We start from the raw sequence: 27,295 nt of genomic DNA on the forward strand, positions 1-27,295 counted from the left end.
ACTTGTTATGGGTGTGGAAAACAGGGTCATTATAAGAGCCAGTGTCCGAATCCAGAGAAGAATAATGGATCTGCACGAGGAAGAGCATTTGTTATTAATGCTAGAGAGGCACGTGAAGACCCGGAGCTTGTTACGGGTACGTTTACCATTAATAACTTATCAGCGTCTATTATATTTGATACTGGTGCCGATAGAAGTTACGTGTGTAGAAATTTTTACACTAAATTGAATTGTTCATCATTACCTCTAGATGCTAAGTACATGATTGAGTTAGCTAATGGTAAACTAATTAAAGCCGATAAAATTTGTCGTGATTGTGAAATAAATTTAGCCGGAGAAACGTTTAAAATTGACTTAATACCCGTAGAATTAGGAAGTTTTGATGTAATAGTCGGCATGGATTGGATGTCCAAAGTAGGAGCTGAAGTTGTGTGTGCCAAGAAGGCAATTTGCATTCCTAGTAAGGATAAAATGCCGGTGATGATTTATGGAGAGAAGGGTAATTCAAAGCTAAAACTCATTAGCTGTTTGAAAGCCAAGAAGTGTTTAGAAAAGGGATGTTATGCTATTCTAGCACATGTTAATAAAGTCGAAAAGAAAGAAAAAGAGAAGTGCATCAACGATGTGCCTGTGGCAAGAGATTTTCCTGAAGTTTTTCCGGAAGAGTTGCCGGGATTACCTCCATTTAGATCTGTAGAATTTCAAATAGATTTAGTACCAGGAGCTGCACCAGTGGCTCGTGCTCAATATAGACTTGCACCGTCCGAATTAAAAGAACTTCAAAGTCAGTTAAAAGAATTACTAGACCGTGGATTCATACGACCAAGCACTTCACCGTGGGGAGCTCCAATTTTGTTTGTTAAGAAGAAAGATGGATCTTTTAGGATGTGTATAGATTATCGTGAATTAAATAAGTTAACTATCAAGAATCGGTATCCACTACCGTGAATTGATGACTTATTTGATCAACTGCAAGGATCATGTGTTTATTCGAAAATCGACCTAAGATCGGGTTATCATCAATTACGTGTCAAAGAAGAGGACATTCCGAAAACTGCTTTTCGGACACATTATGGTCATTACGAATTTTTGGTCATGCCGTTTGGATTGATGAATGCGCCAGCTGTATTCATGGACCTCATGAATCGAGTTTGTAGTCCATATTTAGATAAGTTTGTTATCGTTTTCATTGATGATATTCTTATCTATTCCAAGAGTGAGCAAGAGCATGAACAACATTTAAGGTTGATATTAGAGTTGTTGAGAAAAGAACAGCTATATGCTAAATTTTCTAAATGTGCTTTCTAGTTGAAAGAAGTGCAATTTCTTGGCCACGTTGTTAGTAGCAAAGGAATTCAGGTTGATCCAGCAAAAATTGAAGCCATTGAAAAATGGGAGACTCCTAAGACACCAATGCAGATACGCCAATTTTTGGGTGTAGCCGGTTATTATAGAAGGTTTATTCAAGATTTTTCCCGAATAGCTAAGCCGTTGACAGCGTTAACGCAAAAAGGGAAGAAATATGAATGGACTTCTGAGCAGGAGAGTGCATTTCAATTACTGAAAAAGAAGTTGACTACGGCGCCTATTTTATCGTTACCAGAAGGGAACGATGATTTTGAAATATATTGTGACGCTTCGCGACAAGGTTTTGGTTGCGTTCTTATGCAACGGAAGAAAGTTATTGCATACGCATCCCGACAATTGAAGATTCACGAGCGGAATTATACGACGCATGATCTAGAACTGGGAGCAGTCGTGTTTGCATTGAAGATATGGAGACACTACTTGTATGGGGTTAAATGCACTGTGTTTACTGATCATAAAAGCCTTCAACATATTTTTGATCAGAAACAGCTGAACATGAGGCAACGTAGGTGGGTTGAGTTAATAAACGACTATGATTGTGAAATTCGTTATCATCCCGGGAAAGCGAATGTGGTGGCTGACGCACTAAGCAGAAAGGAACGAGAACCAATTCGAGTACGAGCGATAAACATAAAAATTCGCATGAATCTCAACTCACAAATCAAAGAAGTTCAACGAGAAGCACTTACTAAAGAAAATATAGGAAATGAAATAATGAAGAAGTATGAGAAGCAACTCGTTATACGGGAAGATGGAATTCGATATTTTGCAAATCGTATTTGGGTACCGAAGTTGGGTGGATTAAGGAAGTTGATATTGAACGAGACACATAAGACAAGATACTCGATACATCCTGGAGTGGGAAAGATGTACCAAGATCTTAAGACACATTATTGGTGGCCTAATTTAAAGACAGACGTTGCAACATATGTTGGGGAGTGTTTAACTTGTTCCAAAGTCAAAGCAGAACACCAGAAGCCGTCAGGGTTACTTCAACAACCAGAAATCCCAGAATGGAAATGGGATGGTATTACCATAGATTTCATCACGAAGTTACCAAAGACTGCCTGGGGATACGACACCATTTGGGTAATTGTTGATCGTCTTACCAAATCTGCACATTTCTTGCCTATAAAGGAAACGGATAGAATGGAGAAATTATTACGATTATATATAAAGGAAATAGTTTCAAGGCATGGAATACCTATTTCCATTATATCTGATCGTGATAGTAGATTTACCTCAAAGTTCTGGCAATCACTACAGGAGGCACTAGGAACTCGTTTGGATATGAGTACCGCATATCATCCGCAAACCGACGGGCAGAGTGAAAGAACAATTCAGACTCTTGAAGACATGCTCAGGGCATGTGTGATCGATTTTGGAAACGGATGGGATAAATATCTGCCATTAGCAGAATTCTCGTATAATAATAGTTATCATGCGAGCATTAAAGCTGCGCCATTCGAAGTATTGTACGGAAGGAAGTGTAGATCTCCTATCTGTTGGAATAAAGTAGGAGATCGACAATTAACTGGTCCCGAGATCATACATGAAACTACTGAAAAGATAGTACAAATCAAGGAGAGATTGAAAACAGCCCGTAGTCGCCAAAAGAGCTACACCGATGTCTGAAGGAAACCATTAGAGTTTCAGATCGGTGACATGGTTATGCTAAAGGTGTCACCTTGGAAAGGTGTAATACGTTTAGGTAAAAGAGGTAAACTGAACCCAAGATATGTAGGCCCGTTCAAAATCATCGAACGCATCGGACCGGTAGCTTATCGACTCGAGTTACCACAACAACTCACCGGGGTACATAATTCATTTCACGTCTCAAACCTCAAGAAATGTCTTGCAAAGGAAGATCTCACCATTCCTCTTGAAGAAATCCAAGTCGACGAGAAACTACAATTCATAGAAGAACCAGTCGAAATCATGGACCGTGAAGTTAAACAACTCAAGCAGAGCAACATACCAATCGTCAAGGTTCGTTGGAATGCTCGAAGAGGTCCCGAGTTTACTTGGGAACGAGAGGATCAGATGAAACAAAAGTACCCACATTTGTTTCCCGAGAACGCAAAATAGGTACAACTTTAAAATTTCGGGACGAAATTTATTTAACGGGTAGGTACTGTAACGACCCGGATTTTTCCGATCGTTTTACACTTATAAGATTAATATTTACATAAATTAAACCTTACCAACATGATAAGCAATCTAAATTGTTGAGACTTATGTTTTTGAAAAGAGTTTTACACAACGTTTGACCGTCTAGTTGACCGATGATATCACGAACTATATAACATATGATAATTATATGTTTGTGTATATATATGTATATATACATATTTAACATGATCTAAGGATGTTGTAATACCTCATTTTGTATTAATAACAATAAGTTATAAGTATATTTTGAAACTACTAACTTAAGTTTTCAAAACAATAACCATACGTAATGTTATTTGACATAAATACTTATGACCTATAATGTTTATACATATATCGTATATGTAATGTATTTAATCACTTTTAAGGACTTAAATACATAAAACAATATAAGTGTATTCACAAAAGATAGCTATATTTGAATCCTCGTTCCGTTTTCACAAGATTTCTATACGAATATCTAGAGTATATGTACTCGTATCATACCTAGCTTCTATACATATTTACTATTGGTATATACACATCAAATCACCACCAACCAGCCCTTGTTCATGCCTTATGTTTAAGGTAACTACTTTGTTATCTAGTATGACTAATTATACAAGAAAACAACCTAAAATCTTGTCTTTGTTCATCATAAATCACGCCACCACCATCATTTATACATGCATCCATTTTCAATTTTTGATACATCATTTCTCTAGCTAAACACACACACTTACTAGCCTCATGTATCTCTAAGAACTCCAGCAAAAATCCTCTCAAGAATCACCTTAAACACCACCATAACAAGATCAAACAAAAACACTACAAAAATACAACTTTCAATTCAAGTTTATGTCTTAAGTTGCTTCCAAACTTTCATCCAATTCCATCACTCTTTTGGTTCTAGGTTTTTACTCCTCTTTCACAGCAATCTTGTCTAAGTAACTTGAGGTAGTAACTTTGTTCATAACCTTATTCGATTCATATATATATAGCTATCTTATTTTATGGTATACAATTTTAACAACAAGAACATAGTTTGAATGATTTCAAACTTGTTTGCAAACTAAATAGATCCTTCTAACTTAACTTTTAAAATACTTCAAGACCTGTAATATATCATAAATATATGTTAATTTAACAAGGTATAACTTGGTTTTTCAAAGAACACCTTAAAAACTGAATTTACGACGTCGGAGTGCAACCGGGGGCTGTTTTGGGTTGGATAATTAAAAACTATTTTGAACCTTGAATTGGAGGTTTATTTTCTGGAAAAATGATTTTTACTATGAATATGATAACACATAAAAATTTCATGATTTAACTCAAAGTATAAGTATTTTTAGAAAAATAATCATTTAAGGTTGTTTACATGATGGAAAATGATTAACTTCATAAGTTTCACTAAAGTTTGACCTATGACCTGTGATTTCGAATACAAACTAAGGTATTTACAGTTCATAGTCTTAAAGAGGGACTCGATCCAAGGAAGTGGCAAGTTGAATCAACGAAAACGGAGTTGTAACGAAGAAACTATGACCAAAACGAGATCGGATATCTAAGACTAGTTTAGCTACGAAAATAATTGGAGAAAATTAAATAAATCACATCTTTTTAAAATAACATGATATTTTATATATATGTACTCATAATTTAATTTTATATGGTTCAGGATCACCCGTAAACAATACGAGAAGATTAATTATAAGATCCCATGATTGTACGCAACACGTCATTTGACAACACCGGTACTTTATGTACGCAACACGTCATTTGACAACACCGGTACCGTGGGTCAAGATTAATCCCGACCAATACGAATACGATGGGGGTTTTATTTATTTCGATGGGGGTTTTATTTATTTATTAAACACCTAAATATGAACCATTAAAAATTGAATTGCTAACTACGGACTAAGAAGACATTAAAAGTATTATAAGTATATATATGTGACGATTGTTTAAAATGAAAATATATTGATAAATTATATATGGATAGGTTCGTGATATCAATCGGAGACCAAGTCAAAATATATATATCTTCAAGGCAAAAGTGAGTATATAGTCCCACTTTTAAACTCTAAATATTTCGGGATGAGAATACATGTATTTTATGTTTTACGATATGGACACAAGTAACTGAAAAATATATTCTACGTTGAGTTGTACCACTGGCATACTTCCCTGTAGCTTGGTAACTACTATTTACAGCGGTATTGTAAATGCGAATCCTGTTGATAGATCTATCGGGCCTGACAACCCCAACCGGACTGGACGACCAGTATTCAACGGTTGCACAGTACTTCGTTTCGGTGACTACACTTGGTACGGTGTAGTAAGATTTCATAATAAAGGGAATATGCGACGTTGATTAAATGTTAAGTATGGTTATCAAGTGCTCAACAACTTAGAATATTTTTATTGAAACGTTTATATATGAAATCTTGTGGTCTATATTTATACCGCTGCCGGCATTAAACCTATATCTCACCAACTTTATGTTGACGTTTTAAGCATGTTCATTCTCAGGTGATAATTAGAAGCTTCCGCTGCAACATGTTGAATTTAAGCAGGATCTTGCGTACTCATATTTGTGTCAAAAATAAAACTGCATATCCGAGGATTTGTATTGTAAAATATGCTAGAAATCGTGTTGTTATCATCATTTGTAAAGTTTGTAAGTCTAAGATTATCGCTAAACGATAATCATCTTTATTTTGTCTAAAGCTTGTATCAAAATAAGAATTATGGTTTGTAATGTAAAATATATGCAGTTGTTCTTTTAAAAATGTCGCATATAGAGGTCAATACCTCGCAATGAAATCATACGTTATCTAACACGTTCTTATGGTTAAGGACGGGTTATGACACAACTAAATATAAATAGAACGGAAGGAGTATTTTATAATGTTTACATTGAAGTGTCAAAAACAATTTATATCAATCCATAACATAATACTCCGTATATGATTAATTTACTCAAATGACCCACTTATATGTATTGGACCAATAATTGTTATTACCAATAGATTGATGATGAGATAGATATGGTGTGGTTCTCACTTAAGGGTGTGTTTATTTTTATATTTATTTAATATATTCAATACTCATACTATAAAATTATAAGTAGCCTAAATTCAATTACTTTATTAGTTCAAACTATCAAATTATAATCTCTAAAAAGTTATGGGGTCCCATTATTATATTTAGTGGTGTCCTATACAAAAAAAAAAAAAAAAAAATTTGCAATAAATTTCGAAAAACTAGTGGTGTCACATGACCCCGTAACTCTCTTACTAAACTCGCCACTGAACAAACACTAACTAATAAAATTGTAGGAAAGTACAACAATTAGTATATATATAAATAAATTGAAATATAAATATAAATATAAATAAATATAAATATAAATATAAATACTACATGTTTGTTTAAACGAAACAGTTTAATGATATGTTTTAGGTATTAAGTGAACGTAAATGTAAAGTCATTTAATTTAATTACCCGTGGAATCACATAGTCCGACTAAAAAACTCGTCAGCTGAACATTTCATCAAACACCTAAAATACATATCAAACAATCTATATCCAATCATAAGAGATAATATTGGTTGTTATTTTATTTTAAAAGTGTAAATTAAACTATAAATTTAGAATTGGTTTCCTTTTCCTAGCTTTTATACCTTCTCGTACTCAATTCAAAATAATTAATTAAAATAATTCAAAATTATTTAATTTTAATAATTAAAATAATTATTAATAAGATTTAATAATAATAATAATTAATTAATAAGATTTAATTTTAATTTAAAATTATTTAGATTAATTACATCACCCACTATGATTAAATTTTTTTTCTTTTTCTTTTTTATTTTTTCTTAACAAAGGAATTAGTCTAACAATAATGACATCATCATTGGATTTTAATATTAACTATAGATAGAAGATTACCAAATTTAAACATGAAGGTGTACATGAAGGAATTAATCTCCTTATATCTTCGAACTATAGATAAGCAAACTAGCTAGTAACTTCAACGATATAACATAACACCAAATCACATACGTAAACAGTGTCTAATACCGTGATATTTTGCTGCTACTAGTATTCATACGAGATCTTCCTTTCTCTTTGGGAGAACTAAGTAGTACTTAATTAGCTGATGCTGATATCTTATTTTCATTTGATTGAACATCTTTCTTAGAGAACTTAACATGAAATCCATTTGGAAATAGTAAACCGGGAGTTCGTACAATTTCACCTCCTTTGATTATTAGCTTCCACCTTATAATACGAATAAATTCAAGTTAGTTAGTATAGTTACAGTTACCTTGTTTAATTTAATTTAAAATTAAAATATAAAAATAACATATAGTCCATATATTATAGTGATTTGTCTTTTATGCTTACTGATATTTGGTCACTAGGCAATGAAGAAACACAGCCATTTGAAGTCTTGCAAAATCTGATCCAACACAAAACCTTTGGCCACCTCCAAATGCCATGAACGTCTTCGATGCAGTTTTCAAATCCATCCCTTGCTTGAAAAATGGAAATTTCGAATTAATGAATACAGATACACTGATATCTAACCACCCTAAGATAGCTCAATGGTTGGGGCCCTGAGTTCTCCCAAGAGGTTAGAGGTTCAAACCTCATTGAAAGCATATCCTGAGGTGCCTAGGGAAAATGATCAGAAAAAGTCACGAGATACCCAGATAGACCGCGTACATTTGAGTAAAAAATATTTATCTTCCTCAAGTTGTCTGAACAGAGAAAACCTTACCCGTATCTTATTGAAAATAACTAGAAATACGTACCTCCCATCGCCATGGATTGAAGTCAACTGGATTGTTATAGTTGACAGGGTCCAAATGGACAGCAGGGGGACAAACCATTACCACCCAACCAGATGGAATAGTATAATCTGTATGAGTTAACCGAAGTTTCCATATCATTATACACCTTTTTGAACCTTACTACATGTCTTTCATTTGAAATTTATAATTAATTTAGTTAATCATGTACCTTTGAACTTGACATCTTTTGTCGCCTTCCTGAATATTACCGGAGCTATATTCGCCAATCTTAGTGATTCAAATGTAACCTTTAACATCATACCTGAAATGTGAATTTCATCGACTTATATTCTTCCCACGTAAGTCCAGAGTCGGGGTTTTCACGATTTTTTATTATTTTCTCATGTTCATCCTGCATCAAGTAGGAATGTGTACATGTTTGTTCATTAAGTGAAATATTATCTAAGAAGCTAAGAAACTAAATCATATAATAATTTTAATTTGATCCACTCGTTATTATACCGTTAATTCTTTCAGTGCCTGAGGATTATCTGTGAGAAGCTTTACAGCTACTAACATTGCAGTAGATGTTGTTTCATAGCTTGCAAACAAAAGCAAAAACATCAAGTCTAATGCTATTTCCTCTGTAAGAATTGTATCATCTTTCTTTAGTTCTTCAAGAACATAATCAAAATAATCGCAGTTGGACTTATTAGGATTTGTACGACGTTCCTCAAGCATGTTCTTAAGCATCTTCATCGCCTTCTTACTTCCCTTAATAATTTAAATTTAAATAAACTTTAATAAGTTGTAATAATTAAACAAAATTATGTCTCCTGTTGGATCATACTAATTTTCATACCTGTACACACTTGCGGTAAGATGTTCCAGGGATTGCTATAGGAACCGATATTAAAACCTCCATGAAAGCATCAAAGTTCTCTCTTAAATTCTCGGATGAATTTTGTAGATCATAACTTATTAATTTTTTCGCAGTAAGACCAAATACAAGCTGTTGAAAACCAAAAGTTGTACATCATCAGATCCGAAAAGTTGAAATTTAATAGTAAAATAAACAGGTTTTCATGTTGTTAAGGTGCATAAATAACTATATTGCACATTTGAATAACAGCCACCAAATAGTCAATGTACAATACACTTTTGCATAATGGTTGGCGTTATAAAATCTAAAATTATTTAGTTGAGATTTCTTCAACTTACATTTGCGGTTCCAGCTTTTAATTCCACTATTTCTTGGCTTGTTTCCCATCTCTGTATAGTTGTTGTTGCTGCACTTTCAACCTCAGAAAGCATATTTTTAAGTGTCTCATAACCAACTAAATTTAGTACCATGTTCTTAGTGTACTTATGAAGGTACCCTTGCAATGTACTTAAATTATGCTCTCCGAATACCTTTGTCATGCTATTCGGATACCAGCTTTGGAACAGACCCTCTTGTTGGAAGATCTTATAGTTAAGATTTGAATCAGTTGATACTATAACCTTCATTCCAACTATACTAGTTCGAAAGATCGACCCATATCTGTAATATAAATATCTTTATATAAAATTTAACGGTCTATATACTACGTACACCTATATATATATATATATATATATATATATATATATATATATATATATATATATATATATACACACACTAGGTTTTAGAGCCCGTGCGTTGCACGGGTGTGTAAAAAGCCGTGCAAAAATCGTAACAGATTATATGATTCAAGTATATAAATAGCGAAAGTAAATAAAACGTTAGAGCACGTGTATTGAACGGGTGGGTAAAAGTATTGTGCAAAATTAATTGATTTTTTCAAACAATTATCCTTGAGTTTAAGAGCTCGTGACCATGGTATTGATAAATTTTAAAAGTTCTTCTGAGTTTAAGAGCCCGTGGTATTGACAAATTTAAAAAGTGGTTTTGGGTGGTGTTAGTAACTTAATGTCTACAATTTTTTTTTTTATTTCTCTCCATTAATATCTATTTAATCATATATAAATTATATACTACGTATTATTTAGAGAAAATATAAGTCCGTAGAAAATTTGTCATGAAACGTGTCACATGAAAACACGTTAGTAAAGTCTAAGTTACATTTGTTTTATGTTATCATTATACAATAATTCTTGTATAAAACATATATATGTCACATGTCATCTTCATCTTCCCGTGTGTTACACGAGTGTGTAAAAAGTCGTGCAAAAACCGTAGCAGATTATATCATTCAAATATGTAAATAGCAAAAACAAATAAAAAGTTGGAGTCCATGATTTACACGGGTGGGTAAAATAATCGTGAAAATTAATTGATTTTTTCAAACAATTATTCTTGAGTTTATGAGCCCGTGACCATGGTATTGAAAATTTTTAAAAGTTCTTTTGGGTTTAAGAGCTCGTGGTATTGACAAATTTAAAAAGTGATTTTGGACGGTGTTAGTAACTTAGCGTCTACAATTTTTTTTCCCTCCATTAATATCTTTTTAATTAGATATAAATTATATACTACGTAATATTTAGAGAAAATATGAGTCCATTGAAAATTTGTCATAGAACGTGTCAAATGAAAATACGTTAGTAAGGTCTAAATTATATTTGTTCCATGTTATCATTATACAATAATTCTTGTATAAAACATATATATGTCACATGTCATTTTCATCTTCATCATCGAGATTATTATTATTACTAATACTCGGATTAATTAGTATTAGTAGTGTCTGTTAATAAGAAGGATCAATTTATATATATATATATATATATATATATATATATATATATATATATATATATATATATATATATATATATATATATATATATATATTCTTAAATAATTTTTAACCATAATCAAGAAAAACTTTTTGATTTATCTATATGTATAGATAGTAGAGGAATCAAATGAAATTTTTTTTTGTGTGAGAACCCTGAGAACTCAAAAATACACTTAAATTCGAGCAAAAATGGGAAATTCGAGCAAAAAAACTCCATATTCGAGCAAAAAATAGGACACGGACGAACAAAAAAACATGATAGTCGAGCAAAAATGGAGAAAGTCGAACAAAAAAAAACAAGGACGAACAAAAATTTGATATTCGAACAAAAATTGTGATATTCGAAAAAAATGTGTTCTACATTTTTGAAATTCGAACGAAAAATGTCGAACACATAGGTAGTCGAACAAAAATTTTGATATTCGAACAAAAATGTGTTCTACATTTTTTTCGAAAAAAATAAAAAAATAAATTTTTTTTTTGCTCGACTATGAAATTTTTGTTCATCTGTGTTTTGTATTCTTGCTCGAATTCCCCTTTTTTGCTCGTCCGCCACATTTTTTCTCGAATTTCAGTGTATTTTTGAGTTCCTAGAGTTCTCACACTAAAAAATTTTTACTGGATCCTCTCCATATATATATATATATATATATATATATATATATATATATATATATATATATATATATATATATATATATATATATATATAAATCAAGAGGGAAACACTTTTTTGGGGGAAGTGGGGGGAAGTAATTTTTTTTCGTTTTTTCGATTTTTTTTTTCAGGCATCAAGATCACATGAAAATATGAACATTTAAAAAAGACACTTTGTGATGAATGTTATTATTTTGGCGGTAAAACGCTCGAAAAAAATGAAAACATTCAATGCATTGAATGTTTTGATTCTGAGTTTTTTTTAAGGGGTTAGAATTTAGGGTTTAGAAATTAGGGGGTTAAAAATAAGGGTTTAGCTATTAGGGTTTAGAAATTAGGGTTTTGGGTTTAGAAATTAGGGTTTAGGGTTTATAAATTAGGGTTTAGATTGAATATTTTAACACGAACGGTTTAGAGTTTAAGGTTTAGGGTTTAGGGACTAAACCCAAAACACTAAACCCAAACCCCAAACCCCAAACCCTAAACTCTAAATCGGGGTAAATTTTGAAAAAAAAAACACTTCACACAAGATGAAAACAAAACGATGCAAATAAACTCAGAATCAAAACATTCAATGCATTGAATGTTTTTATTTTTTTCTTCGAGCATTTTACCGCCAAAATCATAATATTCGTCACAAAGTGTCTTTTTTAAATGTTCATATTTTTACCTAATTTTGATGTCTGAAATTTTTTTTTCGAAAAAACCAAAATCTAAAAAAAAAAATTACTTCCTGTAACAACCCGACATCTTAAATCCCAAAAACGCGTAACAAAAAAAAAAATTTGTAAGTCAGTGCATCTGGACGGCGTCCAGAATCCTGGACGGCGTCCAGCTCAGAAAGGTGGGACGGCGTCCAAGGTTTGGGACGGCGTCCAGCTCAACACAACTGGGACGGCGTCCAAGCAATTGGGACGGCGTCCCAATGAACTGCCAGGGACTGATCACGGGTCCAACTCACGTGAGCAGAAAACCCGCTTCCCGACACTTTTAAACGAAAACCTTTTTACCACAAGTCAATATAAGTGAAACTAAGAGATTTTCATCATCAAATCAAGTTTTACATCAACGGGCCCACATCGCCCATTTTACGAGTTTAGTTCAAAAATAAAAGTTTCGGCCAAATACAAGTTTAAGTTCCAAACGACACTAGAGCATGGTGTTTGGGGTTAGACTACCCAATCTCGGTCGAACTCCAAAAGCTAACACCCAAAAGCATCCCCTATCAAAACAAGCGGGAGACCACTAATCCAATTGAACGCTCTTACCCTTGTCAACGCCCGAGCCTATAAAAAGGTAAACAACGAGAGGGTAAGCAAAGCTTAGTGAATGCAATAATTATACATATACATATATAATATACCTACTTGCATTCACTTACACACCGCATAATCGCTAGTAATAACAATTAGCATACAACTCCAAGTAAACTAAAATACCTCCAAATAACGCAACTAGCAACATCAATCTCATAAGCTCCACAAAATATAATATGATACATCACGACATACACATAAACAACTATATGGTTAACCATAAACGCGTCATGATGCTACCGGCTCCGTGGTTCACACCATACGCAATGCTATGACGCTACCTGCTCCGTGGTTCACGTCACTACGCATTTGAGTCATACTCTTTTATAGTGCTACCGGCTCCGTGGTTCACACTTTGGTGCTACCGGCTCCGTGGTTCACACCTCATTTTTTAGTGCTACCGGCTCCGTGGTTCACACTTTGATGCTACCAGCTCCATGGTTCACATCTCAAAACATGTACTATGATGCTACCGGCTCCGTGGTTCACATCTCAATGGTTCACATCTCAAAACATGCACTATGATGCTACCGGCTCCGTGGTTCACATCTCAAAACATGCACTATGATGCTACCGGTTCACATCTTAGTACATTCACACACACACACACTATGACATTCCCGGCTCCATGGGTCATACCATAACATACAAATAAATATACCATATACATACATGTATAATTACTCCACTCACCTTAGAGTCTTTTTGCGAACGCTAACCGAGCTTGCGACTTCAATGTAACGTACCTATTACATTTTAGCACCTAATCAAATCACAACATAAGTCGGTCAACCAACTCACTCAACATTCTAGAGTCCTTTGACCCAAGGTGCAATTCCGACCCATTTTGCACCCTTAACCCTAATAGTGGGTTAACTTCACCCAAAACCCTAACTCTAGCCAATTAAGGTCTTAACACACTTTTAACCACAAAGTTAACTCGTTTTCATACATGCAAGACAACCTAGGTCATCAAAGACCCATTTGACCCATTTCAAGGTCAACACACCCATTTGGGTCACCCACAACCCAAATCACACCTACTAACATTAACTATAAATGTACTAGTAATTACTTAGGTCTTTAAGACCCATTTACACCATTTACCCTTTCAAAACCCTAGGTTAGTCACCATTTGGGTCTTCATAACCCAAACTTACCCAAAACCCCAAATCACTCACACATAGGTTTTATGTACAACCTTAACCCAAACCCTAACCCTTAAACATATTAACTAGAGAAATCAAGTTTAGGGCTTACCACCACAATCAAAACGAAGCTAACGACGAGATGAACAACTTTAATGCTCGAGCTAAAACCCGAAACAAGCTTCTTCTTCTCTGATTTGAGCTTTCTCACACTTGAATCACACTCTCTCACTAGGATTTAAGTGGATGAAGTTTGGTGGTTAGAAATGGAGTAATGAGGCTCAACCAAACTGATTTAGGGCCTTTAATTCGTCCACCAAGTGAAATTACCAATTTACCTATCTAAAATATTTAAAAACCCAATTCTGGCTCGACAGATCATCTGGACGGCGTCCAGATTTCTGGACGGCGTCCAGGCCTTCAAATGGGGCGGCATCCCAGATGTTTGGACGGCGTCCAAACCAAAAAGAAAACAGGATCTTACAACTCTCCCCCACTTAAACCGGATTGCGACCTCACAATCCACGCCGCATGACAAGCAGGAAGATAAACCAAGACAAACTCTTCGGGCTCCCAAGTAAACTCGGAGCCTATAATTCGACGCCATTGGAATTTAAAAGTCCTCACCTCCTTATTTCTCAATTTCTTAACCTTTTCATCAAGTATTGCAACCGGCTCCTCAACATACTCTAACTTATTATTTAGCTCAATCTCGTCTAACGACACCCACGAAGAATCATTCGCAAGACACTTATGGAGATGGGAAACATGAAATGTATTATGGATACCCGCAAGTTCTTCGGGTAATTCCAAACGATATGCAACTTCGCCAACACGAGCTAAAACTTTGAATGGTCCAATAAACCGAGGAGCTAACTTTCCCCGTTTTCGAAATCTAATAATACCCTTCCAAGGCGAAACCTTAAGCATCACCATATCACCTTCCTGAAATTCGATCGTTCATCTACGTTTATCGGCATACGACTTTTGTCTATCTTGAGCCTTCTTCAAATGTTCCCGAATAATATCAATCTTGTTATTCGTCTCCAAAACCAATTCGGTACTCCCGATTTCCCTTTGACCCACTTCACCCCAACAAATTGGAGTTCGACACCTTCGCCCGTAAAGCATCTCATAAGGTGGCATCCCGATACTAGTATGATAACTATTATTGTACGAGAATTCCACCAAAGGAAAATGCTCATCCCAACTACAACCGAAATCAATAATGCACGCCCGTAACATATCTTCCAAAGTTTGATTCGTACGTTCGATTTGACCGTCCGTTTGAGGATGATACGCCGTTCTCAATTTCAATTGCATTCCCATATCTTCGTGAAACTTTTCCCAAAACCGAGATGTAAAACGGGTATCTCGATCCGAAATAATAGATATAGGAACCCCATGTCGCGAGACCACTTCCTTGATAAACAACTTAGCTAAGGACTCCGAAGATATTGCTTCTTTAATGGGAAGAAACAAAGCACTTTTCGTCAATCTATCAACTATTACCCAAATCGTGTCAAATTGGGTTCTCGCCGTCTTAGGTAACTTTGTTATGAAATCCATGGTAATGTGCTCCCATTTCCATTTCGGGATTTCTAACGGTTGCAACTTACCATACGGATTTTGGTGCTCTGCTTTAACTTGCAAACAAGTAACACATTGCTCAACATATTTTACAACATCACGCTTCATGCCCGGCCACCAATAATCTTTCTTCAAGTCAAGATACATTTTCGTCGCGCCCGGGTGAATGGAATATTTTGACTTATGTGCTTCATCAAGTAGCACCCGTCGGTAATCACCCATCTTAGGCACCCCACACCCTTCCTTGAAAAGACAACAACCCACGCGAACCCATAGTAATAAACTCCGATTGGCCCACGATTCGCTCCGTATGCTTGTTGTGAACGTAAGCCTCTATTTGAATCTCACCAAGCTTCACAAAAAAAAAATCATTAGTAATAATCAAACGTAACGATCCTACTCGTATCGCCGGATGTTGACTCTTTCGACTCAACGCATCCGCGACAATGTTCGTCTTACCCGGATGATAAAGTATCTCACAATCATAGTCTTTCACCACATCCATCCATCTACGTTGACGATAATTCAAATCTCGTTGAGTAAAAAGATGTTTTAAATTCTTGTGATCTGAATAAATCGTACATTTGACACCATACAAGTAGTGGCGCCAAATTTTCATCGCATGTACAACCGCCGCCAACTCGAGATCATGAGTCGGATATCTCGTTTCATGTTCCTTTAATTGTCGAAAGGCATAAGTGATGACTTTACCTCTTTGCATTAGAACACACCCGAGACCATTTAGAGAAGCATCACAATAAACCGTCATGTCTTCTACCCCTTCCGGCAACACTAACACCGGAGCTTGACATAACTTCTCTTTTAACAATTGAAAAGCAATTTCTTGCTCGTCCTCCCAATTAAACCTAGCATTCTTTCTCGTCAACTTCGTCAATGGAGAAGCAATCTTAGAAAAGTCTTTGATAAACCGACGATAATAACCGGCCAATTCGAGAAAACTTCGGATTTCCGTAGGCATAGTCGGTCGTCCCCAACTCTTCACCGTCTCGATCTTCCCCGGATCTACTTGAATACCGTTTTCATTCACAATATGACCAAGGAATTGAACTTCCCTTAGCCAAAATTCACATTTGGAGAACTTTGCATACAACTTCTCCTTTCATAGCGTCTTCAATACTTCACGCAAATGACGTTCATGTTCGTTCATACTTTTCGAGTAGACTAGTATGTCGTCAATGAACACTATTACTGAGTTGTCCAACATAGGTTGGCACACTCGGTTCATAAGATCCATGAATGCCGCCGGTGCATTCGTAAGACCAAAAGGCATAACTACGAACTCAAAATGCCCATAACGCGTTCGAAAAGCCATTTTCTCAATGTCCTCCTCACGAACCCGCATTTGGTGATAGCCGGACCGTAGGTCGATTTTAGAGAAATACGTTGCACCTTGAAGTTGATCAAACAAATCGTCAATCCTAGGTAACGGATAACGATTCTTGATCGTCACTTTATTCAACTCACGGTAATCAATGCACATACGCATACTACCATCTTTCTTTTTCACAAATAACACCGGAGCACCCCATGGCGAAGCACTCGGTCGGATAAAACCTTTCTCAAGCAACTCTTGGGTTTGATTTAAAAACTCTTGCATTTCCTTCGGCGCTAAACGGTAAGGAGTTTTAGCGATGGGGGTAGCCCCCGGAACCAACTCAATGCGAAATTCAACTTGTCTTTCTGCCGGAACACCCGGTAACTCATCCAGAAAAACGTCTTCAAATTCATTAACCACCGGAATTTCACGAATGGGTGGTGGCTCATTACGAGTATCAACAACATGAGCAAGGAAAGCCATGCCACCAGTAACAACGAGACGACGTGCCCGTGCAAAAGTGCATATTGGCACCGGTCTCCTTACTTATCACCATGAATAATCAACTCTCCCCCACTTGGGGTCTTCAAACGAATAAACTTATCATGGCATGCAATATCGGCTCTATAACGATCGAGCCAATCCATACCAACGACAATATCAAAATCGCCCAAGGTCATTGGAATGAGATCAATTTTAAAGGTTTCGGCACCGAAAACAACATCACAATTTTCACACACATCAACCACTAGCACCGTCTTGCCGTCCGCTATTTCGACTTCTACCGGACGACTTAACTTAGCTACCGGTCTATCAAGTTTAGGCACAAATTTAGGAGACACAAACGACAAATTTGCACCGCTATCAAATAGAATTCTTGCCGGATTAGAATTAACCATGAAAGTACCTGAGACAACTTCGTTTGATTGCTTGGCTTCATCATTGGTCATCAAATAATTTCGACCCCTTGCCGTACCCGCCGCCTTCTCTAACCGCTTAACATTATCACTGCGCGTCTCGGGACACTCCGGTCTCTTGTGCCCTTCTTTTCCACAATTATAACATGTGACTTTTGGTGTTGAAGTTGCACTTGTACAATCACGAGCCATGTGTCCATGTTGCCCACAACTATAACATTTGGGCCTAAAACCCCTGGACGTACCCTTCTTCACACTACCAACACTCTCGGAACCCTTTTTGCTCTTCGTATTGGAAAAGTTCAATTGATTCGAATTCTCGAACTTCCTCTTACCAAGAGTAAAACCCCCCTTTCTTATCACAAGCGCTTCAAAACCCTTAGCCATATTGAACAACTCGTCAAAACTTTTCAACACATTCACACTAATCTTTTCTTGATAACTATCGTTCAAGGTTCGATAGAAATCTTCTTTCAACATTTTATCATTCCCGACATACTCCGGGCAAAATTGAGTCTTGGACAAAAACACGGATTTGAGAGTGTTCAAATCCATCGACCCTTGCCTCAAGGAATGTAGCTCGTCCTTAAGCCTTGTAAGATCGGTCGAAGTTCGGTACTCATCAAAAAACTCCACTTTGAATTCATCCCACGTGAAGTCCATACATTGCTCTTCACCATAAAGTTGGATCTTAGCATCCCACCACAATTTAGCATCGCACATTAACATGCTACAACCATACCTTGTCTTTTTATCAAGAGGGCATTCACACGTACGAAAGGCCCCCTCCATATCGGAGATCCACCGGGCACTCTTAAGTGGGTCCCGTTCACCCTCAAAGGTAGGAGGTTGGGCATCCTTGAAGTTCTTAAAGAAAAAGTCACGTCTACCCACATTATCTTCGTGAAGGACGGCCTTAACTTGCTCCCTCACAACATTGACTAGTTGCTCGTCAATCGAGTCTAGAAACATCTTCTTAATCTCTACGAGATACTCCACCTTTTGAGCCTTAAGAATGGCCTCAATCTTGGCTGTAAGCTCGGTGTCCTCACTCGTACCACCGTTATCAATCTCGGGTCCATTTCTCGTCTTCATTCTATAAAACGAAATAGGTTAAACGACGAAACAAAAGGACACAACACGTAAGTATATACATGTACCCACACTACTCCATCTTGCTCAACAATCGTCGTGCATTGCTTGTTTGACACGATTTTCACCCGTAACAATGGTAGCTAATCATTGTTACGCGAGCACGTCGCATTAACTTGCTAGTACAACGTCTATCTAGCTTGATGATTCGCCAAACACAACACAAAGCAATTATTACATGGTTAGTTCACATAAACCTATGCACTAACAATTCCCGATCCGACCCAAAGTCCTACAAGTCCCACATAAGCGTACACACAATAAAGTCTAAGTCTAGGCACCTATCTCAAGTCGCCTAAATCCCTTAGACAATGCTCTGATACAACTTGTAACAACCCGACATCTTAAATCCCAAAAACGCGTACCAAAAAAAAAAATTTGTAAGTCAGTGCATCTGGACGGCGTCTGTCACGACCCTACTTTTTCCGTTATCTTTTTCCGTTAATTATTTAACGACAGTTAACTGTTAGTGTGCCACGTCATTTCTATAACCTATATTATTATTTTTGTAATAATATATATATAATAATTATTATGTGTTATGTGAATATATGTATTCATATTTTAATTTATACGTTTCTACGTTCCGCGGATTTCCATCCGGCGAATCTTTTCGGTTTTTAAACCAACGGTCGAGCTTTCGGGATTTTTAAATCCTAAATATTTTAAATATGATATTTTATGATCATATTATTAGTAGGTGTATTTATATTTATTTTTCGTCGCGCGTTCGTTATCTTTCCGGATTTTTAATCGCGTAAGCGTGTTTTCGCGTTTCGGGCTTCGTTCGGGATTTCGGGCCACAAGGATTTCACCATTTAGAAAAATTGGGCCATGGGGCCCACCCCCATGACCCCCATTCGGCCGAAGTCCACCAAGGGAGGGAGTATACTCCCTTGATTTTTCTTTTTCCACTTCATTTTACAAAATCACAAAACCTAAATCTATTTTTGCTCTCTCCTCCTCCCTTCTCCTTTCTAGGCCGTCGCCACCACCACCTTACATCACCATCTTCACCACTTTTTATTGCTTGGATCATCAATTGGCTTGCATAATCGGATTCCTCTCGTCTTTCTCTACACATCCATATTCTTTGATTCTCGATTAGGGTATAAACCCTAACCCTAGAACTTTTCATATTTATTTATATTTCTGTATTTTGGGTTTATATTATTAGTATGATGTATATTAGTTGTTGTAATGTTGTTTGGATGCGTAGAATTACTCGTTTGCATATGTTTTCGGTTTGTAAATTTTGGACAGCAGTTTGATTCGTATATTCTGACTTTGTAACTGATATGAATGTTAAAATAAAGTACATAAATGAGTTCCTCTCATCAAGACATTAATTTTAGACTCCGGATTCATGTCGTTTCGATTCCCGGAGCCCTAGATATGCTTAATTTGGTTTTTGTTAAAGATTGAAAGGTGTTCTTGGCATGAACAAGGTTGGGTCCGACTTTGTGACCATCCTTGGTGTCTTTAGGGTGTGTTATTTGGTTAGGACTGATGGTGGGACGAAATTTTATGTTCGGGTCACCTAAATCCGAGCCACGGTTCACCTGTTGTGCCCGAATTACTGTTTTGAGTAAATTGATTTCCCAAATGTTGTCATGGCTGATATCCACGACCTAGGGACTGTTCTTGGAGTGCTCTTGAGTTCATATTTGTGTCGGGTGGTTTGAGAAGGTGAAGTTGCATATGTGGCTTGCCCGAAACCGACACCCGGGGCTCAAGATACGACCCGACGAACTTTTAAACTTAAAACTTATGGTTCATGATTAAACTTATGTTAAAATTAATGGATTTCATTATTAATCAATTACTTATGATAAAAGAAGTAATTATTATTTAAAACTTATGATATAAATATTTATTATATCATTTAATTATTAATTATAATTTAATTAACATTTTAATTAAACTTATGATTAGTAATACTTTTATTATTAAAGGAAAATACTTATGATAAGTATTAAATTTGTTTTTGAGAAATTATTAAAAGACTTATAATAAATATTAAATAATTATTTAATTATTATAAGACTTAATTATTATTTAATTATGATTTAATTATTAAATACTTATGATTTAATAATTTTAATTAGAAACTTATGATATGATTAATAATTCATTATTAATTAATAATACTTATGATATGATTTAAAATTTATTATAAATTAATAATATTTATATTATGATTAATATTTAATTAATTAATTAAATACTTATGTTATGCTAATTATAACATTTCAACTTATATTAACTTTAATAATTCATTTTATTTAATTAAACTTATGTTAAGACATTATTATACACTTTTGACTTTAAATAACATTATAACCTATGTTATTATTATAACTTACACTTTTAAAATTAATGTTGACTATGTTTGACCAAGGTTGACTTTTGAGTTGACTTTCAGTTGACTTTGACTTTCAGTTGACTTCTGTTGACTTTCTAAATAAGGAAACTTTCCTAACTTCAAAACTTTCTAAAAATAGAACTTTCTAAATTTGGAAACTTTCCAAAAATAGAAACTTTCCAAAAATAGAAACTTTCCTAAAATAGAAAACTTTCCAAAAATGGAAACCTGCTAAAAATAGAAACTTTCTAAAAATAGAAAGTGTGTGTCCTTATGCTGTTCCAATCAAACCGATGCTTGCTGAGTAATGTTCTATGCCTACTTGCAACATGTACAATAGCTATCATACTATGACTTGGCCTAAGTTAGTTATTTATTTCGACCTGCTTTATTTATAGGTCGGCGTTGTGATCTTTCTTGATCACATTACTTTACTTACTGTTCGCTTGTTTGTGAGATTTCTTCAGTTGCTATTTAAGGTGAGTTATAGTCCCGTTTTTACATACTTTTCAAAGTATATTTTTGGGATGTGATTACATGCAGATTTTTATTTACGTTTAGACACAAGTAACAGTTAAATTTAATTATTCATTGTGAGTTGGACAAAAATATTCCCTAGTCTGGTAACTGTAATCATTGGTTTCTACCGGTGAACGCGAATCCTACGGATAGATCTATCGGGTTTGACAACCCCATTTCGAGCTAGTCGCGCTAGCAAATTTATAATCGGAATGTTTAGTACTTCGTAATTTGTTGTAGATACACTGTCCAAGTGTATATTTTTATTGTGTTTGGCAAGGGTAAATAAAGGGTTAAGTGGTTACCAGGTGGCTCATTGATAATGGAATAATGTTTAATGTTTTCTAACATTTTTTTAAATCTTGTGGTCTAAAGTTTACTTATTTATTTAAACCTATAATTCACTCAACCTTTGTGTTGACAGTTTACTTGCATGTTTTCACAGGTACTTGAGTTATTTGATGCTTCCGCTGTCGTTAGAAGAGTCTGCATGCATTTGGGCAGATTTTATGAAACTATTTATGAAACTTAAGTTTGCATTATATTTTGAATAATTTAAATTGTGGGTTTGTTGGCAATGTTTTGTGTCAACTTTTGGTTCATTACTATGGTTGGTTGATTTAAACTACTTATTTGGGTTTGTTTCCTTTTTGGGCAACATTTTGAAATAAAAGAATGCAACTTTGTTTATTTAATTCATTTAAGTCCGATCAAGCTGTGGGACCAACTGACGGATCCGTTAAGTGTTTTGACGGGGTCGTCTCATGTGGTATCAGAGCTCTGGTTGTAGGGAACTAGGCGGTCTTAATGTGGTCAACCCGTGGTTATTAGGGTGCATTAGAGTCTAGTCTACAGCCCGACCTTTTTGCTATAGCATTATTATGCATTTCATTTCGTATAAGTTATATTATTAGCTTTTATATCTTTTTGGTATGTGGTTTGCGGTTTTGCTGTTTGCAGATGTCGACTTCGAGCGATAACTCTGTTGCTGCTCCTGCTCCACCGTCTCCTGCTAGACGTCGTGCTAATCAACCAGAGATCGATGATCCTGTTCATTACTATTTTTCTACCATTACTCATATGAACCGGGCTTATAATGAGGTGACACGTATTAACGCCCTTAGTGATTGTTTGCGCACCTTGCCACATAATGAAGTTATGGACGAGATCCGTGCCGACATGGGTAACTTTATCACTTTCAAGCATAGGGTTGAGGATGCGAACCGCAAGCGTGATCGAGAAGTTAATGCTAAGTTTGAGGCTCTCGAGAGCACTGTTCGTGTGTTGAAGGAAGAGTTGGATGTTGTGAAAGGGAAGTTGCGTAAGTATGAGGATCCTGCTGAGACTCATGCTGGACCAGCTTATCACACCCGCTCTAAGCGAATGTGATGTGATTATTCATATTGATTATCTATTTCATCAGACTTAATGTCCTTTTTATACATACATTTTGGGTTATGTACGGCATTTTGCCGAGGATTTTATTAAGATTTTGTTATGGGATATTTTTCATTATGTATGGATGGTTATTTTTATGACATCTATTATCATTATCATGTTTTATTTCTGATGTTGTGGCTCTTGGCATGTTATGTTATGCGTAATATATGTTCATGTATGTTAGGTGCTATGTATGTTGTATGATGTTATCATAAAATATGTATGCATGTGATGGTTATTTCTATAACAATCATAACTGTCATGTTATTACTCATAGTGTTAGTTGACTAATATCTTAATGGTTAGTCTTTTCGTGTTTTGATCTATTCCTTTATGACACTAGTATTATTCTTGGTACTAACGGATGTGTTATTCTATTTTGAAGATCATGCCTCCAAGAGAGTCCACTGAAGCGCGTATGCAACGCCTGATCAATGAAGGAATTGCTGCTGCTATGGCAGCAAATGCTAATGTTAACGCCAATGTGAATAACAACGTGGGATGCTCCCACAAAACTTTTATGGCTGGTCGACCTCAAGAATTCAGTGGTACGGATGGACCAATAGGGCTTACTCGTTGGTTCGAGAAAATCGAATCTATTTTCAGGGTCAGTCGAGTCCGTGAAGAGGACAAAGTTAGTTTCGCTAGTTGCACTCTCAAGGATAGTGCCTTGACATGGTGGAACAATCTGGTTAGTAGTTTGGGAAGCGATGTAGCTTATGGTTTGGCCTGGAATGATTTTAAGGAAAGATTGATCACCCGCTATAGACCTCGGGGTGAGCTCAAGAAGCTAGAGATTGAGCTCAAGAATTTGAAAATTCATGGCACCGAGTTAGATGCCTATGAACGAAGGTTTTTCGAGTTAACTTTGCTGTGTCCTAGGGTTTATGCGGATGAGGACCGCAAAATTGAGGCTTACATTGATGGTTTGTCCGAGAAGATTGAACACGGGGTTGAGTCCAGTGAACCCCAGACTATTGAGGCAGCTATGTCTATGGCCCACAAACTTAATGACAAGGTGTTGAGAAGAAGCAAGACTACAGTTGTTGAAAGCAGTGAGGAGGTTGTCAAGAAGGCTGATAATGGGAAACGAAAGTGGGATAACAACCGCAATCAAAACCAAAATCAGCAGAAGAAACAGGATACCTCAGGTGCTAACAACAGAAATCAGCGTGTGTGCCCTCGTTGCTATAAAGTTCATGATGGTTACTGCACAGTTACTTGTAAGAGGTGCTCTAAGCAAGGGCACATTGCTAAAGATTGTACAGTGCTTTTGCCGGGGTCTGCTACTCCCGCGACTGGTGGTAATAATAATAATGTTGGTAATAGAGGTGGTAACGGTAACGGTAATGGGAAATCGAATAATGGAGGTAATCCAAGGGTTTGTTATGAGTGTGGGAAGCCGGGGCATTTCCGAGATGCTTGTCCCAACAAGAAGACTGCAGAGACTGCACGTGGCCGAGCGTTCAACATTAATGCTAAGGATGCGGAGGAAGATCCTAAGCTTGTTACTGGTACGTTCTCAGTCAACGATTTATCAGTTTATGTGTTATTTGATTCAGGGGCTGATTTAAGTTTCGTGTCGAGTAAATTAAGTCCGAGAATCAAAACGCCGTTAACTCTCTTAGACAATACTTATGTTGTTGAAGTAGCTAATGGTAAGGAACTTACTGCTAAGGCTGTACATCGTAAGTGTAACATTAATCTGGGTGGTAGGGATTTCGAGATAGATTTGATACCGATTGAACTTGGTAGTTTTGATGTTGTTATTGGTATGGATTGGTTGTCCGCGAACCGTGCCGAGATCGTCTGTTATGATAAGGCTATTCGTATTACTGATGTGATTGGAGAGCCACTGATGGTCTTTGGAGATAAGAAATGCACACAGTTAAACCTTATTAGCTGTATGAAAGTTCGTAAACATCTCCGCAAAGGCTGTCATGCTATCCTTGCTCATGTTGTTGATCCTAGTAAGGAAGTAAAGAACGTTGATGACGTTCATATTGTTAGGGATTTTCCCGAGGTGTTTCCCGATGACTTACCTGGCCTTCCGCCGCAACGCGCGGTAGAATTCCAAATTGATCTTGTTCCCGGCGCTGCTCCTGTAGCACGTGCTCCTTATCGTCTTGCGCCTTCTGAACTTCAAGAATTGTCAAGTCAACTCCGTGAGTTGTTAGACAAGGGTTTTATTCGTCCTAGTTCGTCCCCTTGGGGAGCTCCTGTTCTGTTTGTTAAGAAGAAGGATGGTTCTTTTCGTTTATGCATTGATTATCGTGAACTGAATAAGCTCACTGTTAAAAATCGTTATCCTCTTCCGAGAATTGATGATCTGTTCGATCAGCTTCAGGGTTCTTCTGTTTATTCAAAAATTGATCTTCGTTCTGGCTATCATCAGTTGCGTGTTAAAGAATCTGATGTTTCAAAAACTGCTTTTCGCACCCGTTACGGTCACTTTGAATTTCTTGTTATGCCGTTCGGATTGACAAATGCACCTGCTGTGTTCATGGACCTCATGAACCGTGTGTGTAGACCCTATCTGGACAAGTTCGTTATTGTTTTCATCGACGACATCTTTATCTATTCTAAGAGTGATGAAGAGCACGAAGAACATTTGAGGTTAGTGCTTGATTTGTTAAAGAAAGAAGAGTTGTACGCTAAGTTCTCTAAGTGTGCTTTTTGGTTAAGAGAAGTTCAGTTCCTTGGTCACATTGTTAGCAAACAAGGAATACAAGTTGATCCTGCTAAAATTGAGGCGATTGAAAAGTGGGAAACCCCGAAAACTCCTACTCAAATTCGTCAGTTCTTAGGATTGGCAGGTTACTATCGAAGGTTCATCCAGGATTTCTCTCGTATAGCGAAACCTCTGACTGGTTTAACACATAAAGGGAAAAAGTATGAGTGGAAGGATGAACAGGAGAATGCTTTTCAGATTTTGAAGAAGAAACTGACTACCGCTCCGATATTGTCTCTACCGGAGGGTAATGATGATTTTGTTGTTTATTGTGACGCTTCGCGTCAAGGCTTTGGTTGTGTTTTGATGCAACGAAATAAAGTTATTGCGTACGCATCACGTCAGTTGAAGATTCACGAGCAGAACTATACAACTCATGATTTAGAGTTGGGGGCCGTTGTTTTTGCACTTAAAATTTTGAGACATTATTTGTATGGGGTCAAGAGTACTGTGTACACAGATCACAAAAGTCTTCAACATATCCTCGATCAGAAACAGTTGAACATGAGACAACGAAGATGGATTGAGACGTTGAATGATTACGATTGTGACCTTTTGTATCACCCAGGTAAGGCCAATGTTGTGGCTGATGCATTGAGTTGTAAGGAAAGGACTGAACCTCGCAGGGTTAGGGCCTTGAATATGACAGTTAGATCAAACCTCGCAAGGCAGATTCTTGAGGCACAACAAGAAGCCTTAAAGGAAGAGAATTTTGTGAAAGAGAACGTAAGAGGTATGGCTAAGAAATTTGAGATTCGAGCAGATGGTACTATGTACTTTGTAGGACGTCTTTGGGTTCCGAAGTTTGGTGAACTGCGACAACTTGTTTTGGATGAGGCTCATAAGTCTAGGTACTCTATTTATCCTGGTTCAGGAAAGATGTATCATGATCTTAAGGAGCTGTATTGGTGGCCAAATTTGAAAGGTGATGTGGCTACGTATGTGGCTAAGTGTTTGACCTGTTCTAAGGTCAAGGCTGAACATCAAAAACCGTCCGGATTGTTGGTACAACCAGAA

The 27,295-nt window shown here is 36.2% G+C and overlaps 1 protein-coding gene across 1 annotated transcript in view; it reads right to left on the bottom strand.

The window, feature by feature from the left end:
* Positions 1-8,640: 8,640 nt before the first annotated feature.
* LOC139877500 (cytochrome P450 87A3-like) overlaps positions 8,641-27,295 on the bottom strand; it is a 50,363-nt gene continuing 31,708 nt past the window's right edge. The window contains exons 2-5 of the mRNA XM_071864932.1: positions 9,546-9,867; positions 9,187-9,336; positions 8,847-9,098; positions 8,641-8,736 (exon numbers count right to left, since the gene is read on the bottom strand). Coding sequence (XP_071721033.1) covers positions 8,641-8,736; positions 8,847-9,098; positions 9,187-9,336; positions 9,546-9,867 — 820 coding nt within the window. The remainder of the gene's footprint in view (positions 8,737-8,846; positions 9,099-9,186; positions 9,337-9,545; positions 9,868-27,295) is intronic.

This window comes from Rutidosis leptorrhynchoides, chromosome 11 (genome assembly GCF_046630445.1).
Source record: "Rutidosis leptorrhynchoides isolate AG116_Rl617_1_P2 chromosome 11, CSIRO_AGI_Rlap_v1, whole genome shotgun sequence".
Taxonomy (NCBI): Eukaryota; Viridiplantae; Streptophyta; class Magnoliopsida; order Asterales; family Asteraceae; genus Rutidosis; species Rutidosis leptorrhynchoides.